General features: G+C 41.4%; 1 protein-coding gene across 1 annotated transcript in view; it reads left to right on the top strand.

Moving 5' to 3' along the window:
• Nucleotides 1–13,329, top strand: part of FZR1 (fizzy and cell division cycle 20 related 1) — a 58,549-nt gene that overhangs the window by 26,484 nt on the left and 18,736 nt on the right. Inside the window, exons 4-6 of the mRNA XM_089687457.1 lie at nucleotides 1,167–1,230; nucleotides 6,706–6,833; nucleotides 12,461–12,543. Coding sequence (XP_089543583.1) covers nucleotides 1,167–1,230; nucleotides 6,706–6,833; nucleotides 12,461–12,543 — 275 coding nt within the window. The remainder of the gene's footprint in view (nucleotides 1–1,166; nucleotides 1,231–6,705; nucleotides 6,834–12,460; nucleotides 12,544–13,329) is intronic.

The following is a 13,329-nucleotide window of genomic DNA, read 5'->3' as shown; positions in this document are numbered from 1 at the left end:
ATATTGGCTACATCTTTTTCTGTAAATATTTTTATTGTACCCTTTTGACCTTTTTAGTAATAAATCTTACTTTCTGAAAGTGTTGAACTGTTTCTAAAGCTCTTTAATGCAAACTAAAGAGCCTCTGAAAAGTGCTACTGTGTGTGTGTGTGTTTTAAACTTCAGTATATCTCTGCCTGCGGTGACAGTGGTATACCGACGATTATTCAAACATCATAGTGTTATTGCTGATATTGCCGAGTTTCCTCTTTCTCTGTACAAAAAGGAGGTGATGGCAGTCTGAAGGGTTAATTGCGTAATTAACCTGACCCAGTAACAATTGCTCCCAGGCTGCAGGTACACAGGTTGTGGTCCATTAGCTGGAAAATCTGTGTGCAGGGTGCAGCTGGGCGTGGCATTCTTACACACGTGACAGCACGGTTTTAGATTTGCTAGTCCTTCAGTCACAAGTTTGGTGAGAAGGGCTGGGGTCTGACACCGTGATCGTCACAGGTATATGTAAGGGTTTACAACCACTTTAAAGGGGAAAAGAAAATGAATGAAGCCACCACGTTTAAGAATTGGTAAGCTGCCATAACAAATTTTTCTTCTTGGGTTTAGATATGCTTTAAGGGGTTACAACCATCCCCTCTGGATCCAGTGACACTTACTGTACATTTCTGCTGAAGTAGAGGTTTGAGCCTTTTGTTTACCTCTCATTTTCCTTCCTGGTTCTAGGTAACTGGTTGTTATCAGCAAATAGTTACTTAACTAAGGCCCCTTTCACACGGCTTTTCAGATGAGGTCCTCCTGGAAGTTTTTCAGGCAGACCTGATTGGAAGATCCATTCTTCCCTATGGACAGGAGGAAGTAAAAAGATTTGTGTCCATTTACACCCACCGACCTCTGGGTCCAATCTGGTCTACCAAAAAAAAGCAGAGTCCATTTACGCCCACCCATACAGCACAGCGGACTCTGGTCGTGTCCACTCTGCAGAAACTGAGCAGACCCTGGTGTAGCCCACCCGCTCTGCTCCGATCAGCAGAGGATCTGTGAGCTGATCTGCAATCAGTCCTGTGTGAAAGGAACCTTATGGTAACTATTTTTGATATAACACATTGGCTGCAATCAGTTTTGTAGTATTTCGGTTTGTGATAAATAACATTTTTTTTTTCTTTTTCGTTCAGGAAAACGAGAAATCCCCAAGTCAAAACCGGAAAGCCAAAGATGCTACATCAGATAGTGGAAAAGGTGTGTTTTTGTTTTGGTTTTTTTTATACATATCAGTGAATGTAATAAGATAGCATCACTTGTTTTAATTTATACTGTATCAATGTATAAAGAAAAATTTAATTTTTCTTAAATGTAATCTGTTAGATATACAGTAGGTTAACTCACTGTAATGATTCTTCTTCCTTAAGGGTCAATTTACTACTTTGGTTATGCAGTAGGTAACATGCATTCTGCAAGGCATGTGCCATTGTGCATAATTGTAAATGGGGGTGAAATCTCTAACTATATGATTCCACCATAGCAATTTTAATTAAGCTAGCTATGGTGGATTTGGAAGCACTGCAACCCTACTGCGTTCCCGCAAAAAGAACAAATAGAGAAACTGATTCTACTAAGACCTACCACTACATACCTACTAAGATAGGCGAAAAGGCTGCTAACATTTAACAAAGTTAATCTTTCTTCCTCCTTGTTTGTGGGAGCAGAACAGAAGGTCTGCAAAATTATATCTTGGGACCTATGAAAGGAGGCGGAAACTTTGGGAAGAAACCCAGGATCCGTTTTGAGAACAATTCCATCCTCAAAAACTGACAAAAAGGAAATGAAAAGCGCCTACAATTCACTAACCTTACCGGCTGATGTGAGTTAAAAACTTTATTGAAGACTTCTCCAGAGGTTCAGAGGGACAAAGAACTAAAGCTTTTAAGACTAAAGACCGATCCAAAACTGGACAGGACCTGACCACCGCTGGCCTGGACTTGGAAAGGGCCCTGAAAAAAATCAGTAATATTTGTAGTGACAAAAGGTTCCTGCTAGCAAAAGACCTGAAAGAAAACACGAAGGGCCAAGGCCTGCACCTTTAAAGTACTAACCGAAAGGCCCTGGTCTGCCCCATCCTGGACAAAATCTAAGACCACTGGGATATCCAGAGTGCTCCGACCATGATCCCACATCCAGGAGTTGAATCTTTTCCAAACCTTAGTATAAATAGCTCTGGTTACTGACTTGCGGCAGTTCAAGTCCTCACTACTCTGTCTGAAAACCCCTGAGCTTTCAGGAGCTGTTCTTCAGTAGCCACACTGCCAACTTCAGAGTCTTCAGCTGAGGGTGCAGCGCCGGACTTTGTGAGACCAGATCCTCCCTCTATGGAAGAGGGAATGGAACCGAGGAAAAGCTCCACAGCAGAGAGAACCATGGTCTCTCTGGCCAAAATGGGGCCACCAGAATGAGGCTTATCTTTTCTGACAAAAACTTTCTCAGGACTGCTAGGATCAGCCTTACTGGAGGAAACGCATAACAGAGACTGAATTTCCACAGATTTGCGAGGGCATCTATCCCCAAGGCCCGAGCCCGCGGATCTAGGGAGAAGAACCAGCTGACCTTCCTGTTCTCATGTATCTTAGAGACCGATTGAGAGGGCGCAGGTTTAAGATGAGGCAAAACTTGCCTGAGGGCTTTTTCACCACGAAAACATGGGAATAAAATCCCATACTCTGCTTGTTCCGAGGAACCCTGAGTAAGGACTTGTTGATCCACAAGGTCTCCAATCAGGCCACATAGAGCCTGTGCTCCAACCTGTACTCCTTTCCTACCAAGTCCAGAATGTACGGGTTCGGAGAGATTGAATCCCACTGAGGGAGAAAGGTTCCTAGTCTTCCTCCCACTGGGACACTCGAGTCATTGAGACTTGGCAGGGCCTTAAGGAGGATTGAATAAGATCCCCCCTTAACCCTTGTTCTTGTGCCCTGTCCAATGTTTCTTAGGCTGGACATCCTTACTGTGCTGGCCCTGCATTTTTCTGGCGAAAAAAACCTCCTGGAGTAAGATCTCTTTTTACTCTCTGGAAACGCCCTTTTTTTTTCTTTTTAGGCGGCCGTACACTCCAAGGCTTCCTGGAGACCTGGACCGAAAAGGTTATCACCTGAAAAGGGTAAGGCACAAAGGCGCAGCTTGGACACTGAATGCCCTGCCCAGGTCTTCAACCATAATGCCCTTCTAGCCGAGTTCACCAGGGCAGACGTCCTTGCAGCTACTTTAACTGATTCGGCCGAGGCATCAGCGAGGAAACCTACCACTCTAAACAGCAAAGGAAAGGATTTCAATATTTGTTGCCTAGAAGTCCCTGCCAAGAGATGTATCTAACTGGCTAAGCAAGCATTCAAGATTTCTGGTGTCACAGGTGGCCGATAAAGCCAGCTTAAAGCTGATGGAGATAGAATCCCAGGCTTTCTGGAGCAAAATTTATCCTCTCTTATCCATAGGATCCTTTAGAGCCCCCAGATGCTAGGTCCGTCTTCTTAGAGACTTTGGAAAACAGGGCGTCCAACTTTGGAACTTTGTTCCATGGCTGGGATCAGTCTTACTCAAAAGGAAATCTCCTTTTAAGACTACCAGACAAAAAGGGCTTCCTTTCAGGGTTCTCCCACTCCAGTTTGATGGTATCAACCAGGGAACTATGGACTGGAAAGAAACGAACCGTCTATGGCCTGCATTAGAGAGGACAAAGTATTTGCAGTTCACTCCTTGCTCACAGGTTATACTAATTAATCCTAATTGTTTCTATTAGTTACCTGGGTGTGGCTGCCTCACAGGTGTTTTGGCTTGCCTTCCTACACGCAGGACAATTTCCAGACTGTTAACACAACTCAACTGGCAGAAATTTCACATCCACCTGTCTCTGAGCCTTCTGTTTCTTTACAGAGTTGGAGAGGCTGAATTATAAATCTTCCTAGCTTTTCACAATGGCCTTGTTTGCTGGTGACCCCCGATCGTCACTCACTCTGGATCAGGATGTATAGACCTCATATAATATGGTTTGTGGGGCCACATTCACTGATCCTTGCCATACATGTTTACTGGGGTAGAGATGTGTGTCTTTGAGTAGGTCTACAGCCTTGGCATAGTTTTTGTTGGGACTAAGGTCTTATGGTGTATTCTACATCTAGTATCTAATGTTCAGTAAACAATTTGTGCTACTTGTTTTGCCCATGGGATAGCCTGGGTTTTGGACTGTCTGTGCAGTTGGAGTACAGTCCAAAATGCATTCAACTGCAGCCAGCTGTGTTAGGTGTGAAGGAGCCCTGAGTTGTGCAAATCCAGGGTTTATTTATACATCTTGCGGCTGTATTTGACCTCTGCCACCTGTAACTCTAGAGGTACTCCAAAGTGGGGGGTAACCTTTAACACTAAATCTTTTCACATATGCTTTACTCATGAGCACTGGTGTTATCTATCTTGTGCCACAGTGATTCCGTCTTCATAGCTTCCCTTGAGCATGGGTAGAACTTCAGTTTCTCCAAAGTTTTATAGTATTTTTGGAATGTCTTGTGTTTTGCATTGATTCACTTAGTGTAGTGTTGCTGCAAATGTACATTTACAACCCCAACTCCATTTTTTTTTTTTGGGGGGGGGGGGGGTCTATCCTGTGCAACAATGTTATACCTCTTCCATGGCTTCCTGTGTAGATGGTATAATAGTTGATATTGCTGCATTTATGTAGTGTCTTGCCCAGTTATATGATCATCCTTGGGCATGCCTTGGATATGTTGCAATTCTGTATTCGTGCCATTTCAGACTTCATTTCAGGTTTTTGCCTAACTGCTAGTTATATATGCTTCTACTATTTGTTTATGGTTGTCAGTTACCTTGATGACATTATGCACCGCTATACTCTCCCCTCAGAGAAAGAGTGCATTTAGAGGCTTGTTCCAAGTGGCAGGAGGTGCCCAAAGCACCTCCATATAATAAGTTTATTGTGTACAGTATAGCTTGCTGTTCTTACTCAGGGGAGAATAACATGGGTCACTGAATGAAAATGTATATCTCAAGGCACTGGGCTTTCTCACATTCGTATACAAGGACGTAGGTGGTGGAAAGTCACTAAACGTAATGTTTTTGTAGTGGATCCTTCTGTGCCTATATTCTATATAGGGTGGCGTTTCTATATCTCCACCATAGTTACTACTTAGTCATCCCATGTAGGGTCTGTTCGGGCTAGTCTCTTCTCCACTTTGCTGTCAAGTTCTTCAGTTACCCTGTTTTCTTTTGCCCACACAGACTTTAGGGGCATTCATTAGTCCTTAGTTGACAAGGGCCTCACTAAAGCTGGCTCTTTTAGTACGGATATTGGTTTTTTGGAATTGGTCCACTGTAACTTTAAGCTTTCCTGACTTAGTTTTCCCTGCAGCTAGGTCCCCTACCTTGGTCTTTCACTCTGTTGAAAATTTATTACAACCGGGTTCACCAAATCTATGATATTTTATGGTCATCTTGAAGGTAGTAAAGGTCTTTGAACTTTTAATGACCCTCTCTAATCTAGTAAGTTCTTGCTAATCATCTCATGGGCTGTCCTGGAAGACTATTTGGGAAAACCGGAGTTAGACCGGTAACTCTGTTTCCAGGAGTCTTCCAGGACACCAGATTCCCACCCTTGTGTTATTTTCATTTTAGATTTTATTCATGTTTTCGTCCTTCGGTTCTTGTTTAAAGCTGACCACTTCAGCAGAGCGACTTCCTTTTAAAGTGTACTTGTGTTTCCTGTTCCTGTTGGAGGAGGTGCCTATATCTCATGGGCTGTCCTGGAAGACTCCTGGAAACAGTTACCAGTAAGTCTAACTCCGGTTTTCCAAGCCTGCAGACTCTACCTTACACATTAGTCGTGTGTGGGGAACTAAGGCAAATGCTTTTGCAAAATCCAAGTATACTACGTCCACAGCGACTTTGTCTAGGGTTTTGCTTACTACCTCATAAAAAGAAATACGATTTGTTTGACGTCTGTCTTTCATGAATCCATGCTGTCTGTTACTTGAACTTTTTTTTTTCCCAACAAGAACTCATCCATGTGGTCTTGAATTAAACTCTCCAGTATCTTCCCAATTTTAGAACTTAAACTAAGGGGTCTATAGTTGGTAAAGACTTTGATCCACCAACCTTTTTCATAGGTACTGAATGAGGCTTGATTTATATTTTATAATAAGGGTTTTTCATTCCAAAATTGGTATATGATTTTCTTAGTTGCCAATGGTTTCTCCTCTCCATCTGGACCCATGGTGGTGTATCTGACTTTATAGGCCAAAAATCTGATCATTTAAATTTGCAAGCCCGGATGAAAATCTCAGTCAGTGTTTCCGCTGTTTCATGGTTCAGCATAGTGATCTGCTTGGAGAAATATTGTTAGATTTCCCAATCAATGTGTATTTCACATGGTTCAACTTATGACTTTCTTTGAAAAATATTGTTGGCAACACTTGGGGGAATATTTTTAAAGAACAGAATGTGGCACTCACCAAACTTTCACTGCAAGGTGAAAGCTTCTTATAGCTGTTTTTAAATTATAGTGATTTATTTGCCTGCAGAGAGTGATTGGTGAATATCGCAGTTGCCTTTATAAAGATGCCGCTTAATGGTCTGTGCTACTCTACTCTTGCAAACTTTCCTAGTATTGTCTTCCAGCTTGTATGGTGCTGAAAGCTCATATCTGCTTTACTGTTGCAGATGGCCTTGCATACTCTGCCCTACTTAAAAATGAACTTTTAGGAGCTGGAATTGAGAAGGTTCAGGATCCCCAAACTGAAGATCGTCGTTTGCAGCCTTCTACACCAGAGAAGAAGAGCCTTTTCACAGTAAACCTTTTATTTATTATATTATACTTTACCACTTGCCCTCCTGAGGATTTACCCCCCCCCCCCCCCCCCTCCCCCCTTCCTGACCAGGCCTCTTTTTGCTGTTCAGCGCTGCACTATTTCAACTGGTAATGGTACGGTCATGCAATGTTGTACTCAAACGAAATTTCATTTTTTTTTCACAAAAATATAGCTTTCTTTTGGTATTTGATCAACTGTGCGCTTTTTATTTTTCGCACTATAAACAAAGATTGAAAATTTTGCAAAACAAAACCCAATATTTTCTTATTTCTGTCATAAAAAATATAAAAAAAATTTCATCATAAATTTAGGCCAAAATGTATTCTGCTACATGTTTTTGGTAAAAAAAATCCCAGTAAGTGTATATTGATTGCTTTGTGTGAAAGTTATAGCATCTACAAACTATGGTATAGATACTGCAATTTACACAGCTTTTACTTTCTGACTGCTTATCACATTTCTTGAGGTGCTAAAATACCAGGACAGTACAGACGCCCCCAAATGACCCCTTTTCGGAAAATAGACACCCTAAGCTATCTGTTGAGAGGTGTATTGAGTCCATGGAAGATTTTTTTTTTTTTTCCACAAGTTTTTGGAAAATGCCAAAAAATTTTTTTTTCACACAAAGTTGTCACTTAAATTATATATTTCTCACACAAGCCATGGGTATATGTGGAATTACACCCCAAAATACATTCTGCTACTTCTACCGAGTATGGGGATACCACATGTGTGAGTTTTTGGGAGCCTAGCCACATACAGGAGCCTGAAATCCAGTGACTACTTTGAAAGCCTGAAGGTGCATAACTTCCTCATTTCACTTCCTCGCCACCTATCAGTTTCAGGGGCCCTGAAATGCCAGGATAGCACCAAACCCTCCCAAATGACCCCTTTTTTGGAAAGTAGACACCCCAAGGAATTTAAAAAGAGGCATGGTGAGTATTTTGCAGATCTCATTTTTTTTCTCACAAGGTTTTGAAATATAAAAAAAGAAAAGAAAAAAATGTTTTTCTTTCTTCATTTTCCAAAAACTTGTGGCAACAAAAGAGATCTGCAAAATACTCACCATGCTTCTTATCAAATTCCTTGGGGTGTTTACTTTCCAAAAAGGGGTCAGTGGGGGGGGGGGGGGTTGTTGCTATCCTGGCAATTCAGGGCCTCCGAAACTGTGATAGTTTAGTCAGGAAGTGTGATGAGGAAATAAAGCCCTTTAAAAGACTGAAGGTGCTTATTAGATTTTGGAGTCCTATACTTGGCTAGACTGCCAAAAAGTCTCTCGCATTTGTTATCCCCATACCCGGGAGAAGTAGCAGAATGTATTTTGGGGAGTAATTCCACATATACCCATGGCATGTGTGAGCAATAAATCATTTAAATGACAATTTTGTGTAGACAATTTCTTTTTGTCATATTTAAAAACTTGTGGTAAAAAAATTAGTTCTTCTATTCACTCAACATGTCTCTCAGCAAATAGTTTGGGGTGTCTACTTTCCAAAAAGGGGTCGTTTTATGTCCAGCATTAGAAGTTTATGCCACACATCATTCACTCCTCTAACCATGTGAAGACCAAGCCTTTTCTGACACTTTTGTTCCCATGAAAAAAAATCTGTATTTTTTGCTTGGAAATTACTTTGAACCCCCAAACATATATTTTTTTAAAGCAGACACCCTAGTAAATGGTGGGTGCTGCAATTTTTTTATGTCATAGTACTTGCGCAGCGATTTTTCAAATGCAAATTTAAAAAAACAAACAAACATTTTTTCTACACTTAATGCACAAAAACACAATATATTGGCCAATTTGGTCAAATATAAAAGATGTCGGTATGCTGAGTAAGTAGATGCCAAACATGACATGCTTTAAAACTGCGCATGCTCCGTGCAATGGTGAAAAACTGCATAAGTTTTTAATATGCATAGGCAATGCTTTAAAAGGCTTTACAAGCTACCATTTTAGATTTACAGAAGTCTACTGCTAGAATTAGTCCTTGATCTGATGTTCACGGCAATACCTCACATGTATGGTGCAACCTCTGTTTACATACTGGCACAGGGCCAACGCTCACGCACGCATGTGCGCGCGGGGGGTCAAGGGTGCTTTTTTCTGTTTTTTGTTTTTTTTTTTTTTAAGTTATTTTGATTTTTTTTAATTATTTTTACAATATTCCTTTCATATTTTTTTTATTTTATCACTTTTAACGCTATCACAGGGACTGCTAATATCTCCTATAACTTCAATGGACATTGTCATATATTCTTTTTCGATAAATCTGGGGTCGGTCAGACTCTAAATATCTCCCCTGCCCTTACATTGTCTAATTTCACCAAGATCGGTGTGATCAGATGCTTTTTCAATTTACAAATGGCGCTTTGGCGTTTATATCCTGCGAAACTGAAGTGATGAAATGCTTGTAGCTTCTGATTTCTTAGACTATAGAGATGATTGGCACCATTCCAGTCTCCAATCAGCTGTATGGTCAGCTAGCAGAAACACCGGCTGCATTCTCAGGTTCCCCCGATGGCACGGGACTGCCAGAGAAGGTAGCGGGGGCATCTTCTCCCACTGCTTTTAAAAGCAATCCTGTAGCTAGTTAGCCACTAGGATTGCTTTTACATGAAAGCCGATCGCCAGCTGAAAAAAAAACTATACCAGGATGATGCAGGCCGGCACTGGTCCTTGTTTGGTGTATATGCTATGGTGTTTTTTTTTTTTTTTTTTTTTTTTTTTTTAATGAAGCCTGTGGGCTGAATAAAAAAAGAGACGAGATCTCTGCCAGAGAAAGTGTGTGGTATGCCCGCCATTAGTATATACTGCCCTGCATCCACTCACTTCTGATGGTGGGTACACATGAAATGTGCCAAAAAATACTATAAAATATATATATCGAAGCATAGGGGCCATCCACCCACTGGCCATCCCAGGCCCCCATGCTTTGACATATATGCTCTTTTTTTTTAACTCCAGATTAAAAATCTCACCCAACAGCACTGCACACACCTACTTATGTATATTCTGACAGCAAGACCCTGTTGCTGTCAGAATAAACAAGTCAATGCTGCAGCTGAATGACATCCTCATGTCTCAAGCAAGCTTTTTTCCTCTTTCTAAGACGGTATTTACAAGCCATTGGGGGAAGCCGCGGCGATTAAGTCGCATGGTGCCACATGCGCCAATTCCAAGATTGTACAAATGTCTAAATAGTGGCACGCTTGAATAAAAATTGTCCACGTATAAGTGGTACACCATATGGAAAAATGATGACACCAAGTCCCTATCTTGCCTCTGCTCCCCATGTAGTCTGGGCATCCGGGGGGTTCCATGTGACTTTTGCTTCTTTTCCCTTGTAAATCCGAAATTTATATGTATAGCATGTTGCCCTCTCACAGGTCTTATACATCTTGACCCCAAATCTGGCATGCTTGCTAGGGAGATTTTGTTTGAATGCAAAGCGTCCAGAAAATTTAATAAGGGACTCATCAACACAGATTTTTTGCTAGGGAGTATATACATCTGAAAATTTTTGGTTAAGGTGACTTATGAGGGGCCGAATTTTGCAGAGCCGGTCAAATTCAGGATCACACTGAGGATGACCAAGTGTATTGATGTTGAAATGCATAAAACACATTATACTCTCATATCTATGCCTGGCCATGGCAGCAGAGAACTCCTCCTTCTCCCCCCTCCCCCCCGGGTGCTGGGCTGATCTTTGTGATAGCCAATCAGAGGCTATCGCAGCGATAATGTGACCCGGAATCAGGAGTCCCGGGTCCCGATTGTTAGAACACAACTCTGGGTTCTCAGTGACACCCCGGTCTTTGTGCTGGGAACACGCTGTACGGCGCGCTCCCAGCACAAAGACAAGTACACAGACATGCGGCCCCACAGAAAAAATCCCAGTTCTGTAAGGCCGCATACTTGTGTGACGTCGGCGCAAAGGGGTTAAAGCAGGGTTGGGTTATAAAAAAAAAAAATATCCCAAGCTTTGAACAACTCACGGAGCACTCTCAGATGATGGCTCAATCCATCACCCAACACTGGAGAATGTTTGGTACAACTGCAAACCTGCCAAGACATGGCCTCCACCTAAACTAACAGGCCGGGCAAAGAGAACATTAATCAGAGAAGCAGCAAGGACAACCGATGAGACCAAAATTGAACTTTGAACTAGCTAAAAGCAAAATGCTATGTGTAGCGGAAAACTAACACTGCACATCACCCTGAACACACCATCCTCACTGTGAAACGTGGTGGCAGCATCATGTTGTGGGGATGCTTTTCATCAGCAGGGACAGGGAAGCTGGTCAGTTGATAGGAAGATAGATGGAGCCAAATACAGGGCAATCTTAGAGGAAAACCTGTTAGTCTGCAAAAGACTTGAGACTGGGGCGGAGGTTGACCTTCCAGAAGGACAACGACCCTAAACATATAGCCAGAGCTACAGTAGAATGGTTTAGATCAGGGTTTCTCAACCAGGGTTCCTCCCAGATGTTGCCAAGGGTTCCTTGAACAATTTTTGCCTCTCAGGTAAGTTCCCACTGACACCATTGATCCTTTTTAGCTATCTATAGGGGGTCATTCTTCCTAATGACCACAAGTGTAAGGAGCGTTCTTACCTCTATCACACTAATGTATCATTAATTGTAGATAGTAATTTTTAGCAGAGGTTCCCTGAGACCGGAAAGTTATGTCCCCAAGGGTTCCTCTGCATTAAAAAGGTTGAGAGAGGCTGGTTTAGATCAAAGCATATTCAAGAGTTGGTTCTGGCCAGCTCAGTGGATTGCTTCAAAAAAGGCCTGGATTGTTTCTTAGATACACAGAATATAACTGGATACTAACATTTTATAGGTAAAGTTGATCCAGGGAATATTCGATTGCTTCTCGGGGGATCAGAAAGGAATTTTTTTCCCAGCAGGAGCAAATTGGATCATGCTTTGCTGGGTTTTTTTTTTTGCCTTCCTATGGATCAACTGTGGGTGTAGGATTATAACTTTTTTTTTTTTTTTTTTTTTTTTTTAATGGCTGAACTGGATGGACTTTTGTCTTTTTTTTCAGCCAGACTATGTAACTGTATTCATGTGTTAGAATGGCCCAGTCATAGTCCACACCTAAATTCAATTGAGTATCTGTAGGAAGACTTGAAAACTGTAGCAGACTCTCTCCATCCAATCTGACAGAGCTTCAGCTACTTTGCAAAGAAGAATGGGCAAAAATTTCACTCTCTAGATGTGCAAAGCTGGTAGAGACATCCCCAAAAAGACTTGCAGCTGTAAGTGCACTGAAAGGTGGTGTTCTACAAAGTATTTACTCGGCGGGGGGGGGGGGGGGGGGGCTGAATACAAATACACGGCACACTTTTTAAATATTTATTTGTAAAAAATTTTGAAAGACATTTCATTTTCCTTCCACTTCACAATTATGTGCCACTTTTTGTGTTTGGTCTCTCACATAAAATCCCAATAAAATACATTTACATTTTTGGCTGTAACATGACAAAATGTAGAAAATTTCAAGGGGTATGAGTACTTTTCCAAGGCACTGGACATAGTAATATAAACTAAACTAAAGTTTACATCTACATTTAAGCCTAATTTGTTTATTATTTCAGTATTCCTTAAGTTCCAAGAGATCAAGTCCTGATGATGGAAATGATGTGTCTCCTTATTCTTTGTCGCCTGTGAGCAACAAAAGGTAAGTGGTAATTTTTAGAGATTTACTAGTTTTCTTTTGTGAACCTATCCATTTTACTGTATCTACAGTATATGAACAGTCTGTTAATAAAGTTCTTACACAAATTGTCTTTAAAAAACATCTAATCAGATTGTCCCCCACTTGGGGAGCCAGAAACAAAAGCAGATTTAGGACAAAGTTTACATTCCTTGCCATGCAATAAAGTACATTCAACCTGCAAACCTTAACATGGAATTCTCAGTCTATGAGTAAGGATGGCCATACATGATTTTTTTTTTTTTTTTTAATCATTTAACCAACTGGTTGAACAAAAGTAAATGAGCTTATCCCTCCATCCACACGTTCGAGGTGGATGGGGGAATTCATTCCTGCTGTGGAATTGTATTCTGATGGTAGGAAGCCTTCCCCACCGTCAGAATACAATAATCAGTGTTCTCGACTAATCGTTTAGGAAAAATACGACATGCTGCTTGTACACAAGTTGATCAATAGATCAACTTGTGTACAACCAGCTATCCCACACACGGATTCAGCCAAGATAAGCCGGCCATACATGGATCGAAATATGGCTGGTTCAGCAGGGACCAGCCAAATTTGGATCCACATATGGCTGGCTTAAGTCAGCTGGATTCCCACCTAGGTGTTTTCGCTTGATTAATTTTCCTTTATCGTCAATGGAAATGCATCAACAAATGGCCTTGTGAATCATGGCACAAGTCGACACATCACAACGCACTTTTAAGTTGCATTAGGGCTTGCGTTGATATTCAATACAGGGTCTTGAGT

Source organism: Staurois parvus, unplaced genomic scaffold (assembly GCF_062004578.1).
Source record: "Staurois parvus isolate SC_StPar_1 unplaced genomic scaffold, SC_StPar_1.0 ptg000425l, whole genome shotgun sequence".
In the NCBI taxonomy this organism is placed as follows: Eukaryota; Metazoa; Chordata; class Amphibia; order Anura; family Ranidae; genus Staurois; species Staurois parvus.
This window is presented reverse-complemented; position numbering and strand designations above follow the sequence as displayed.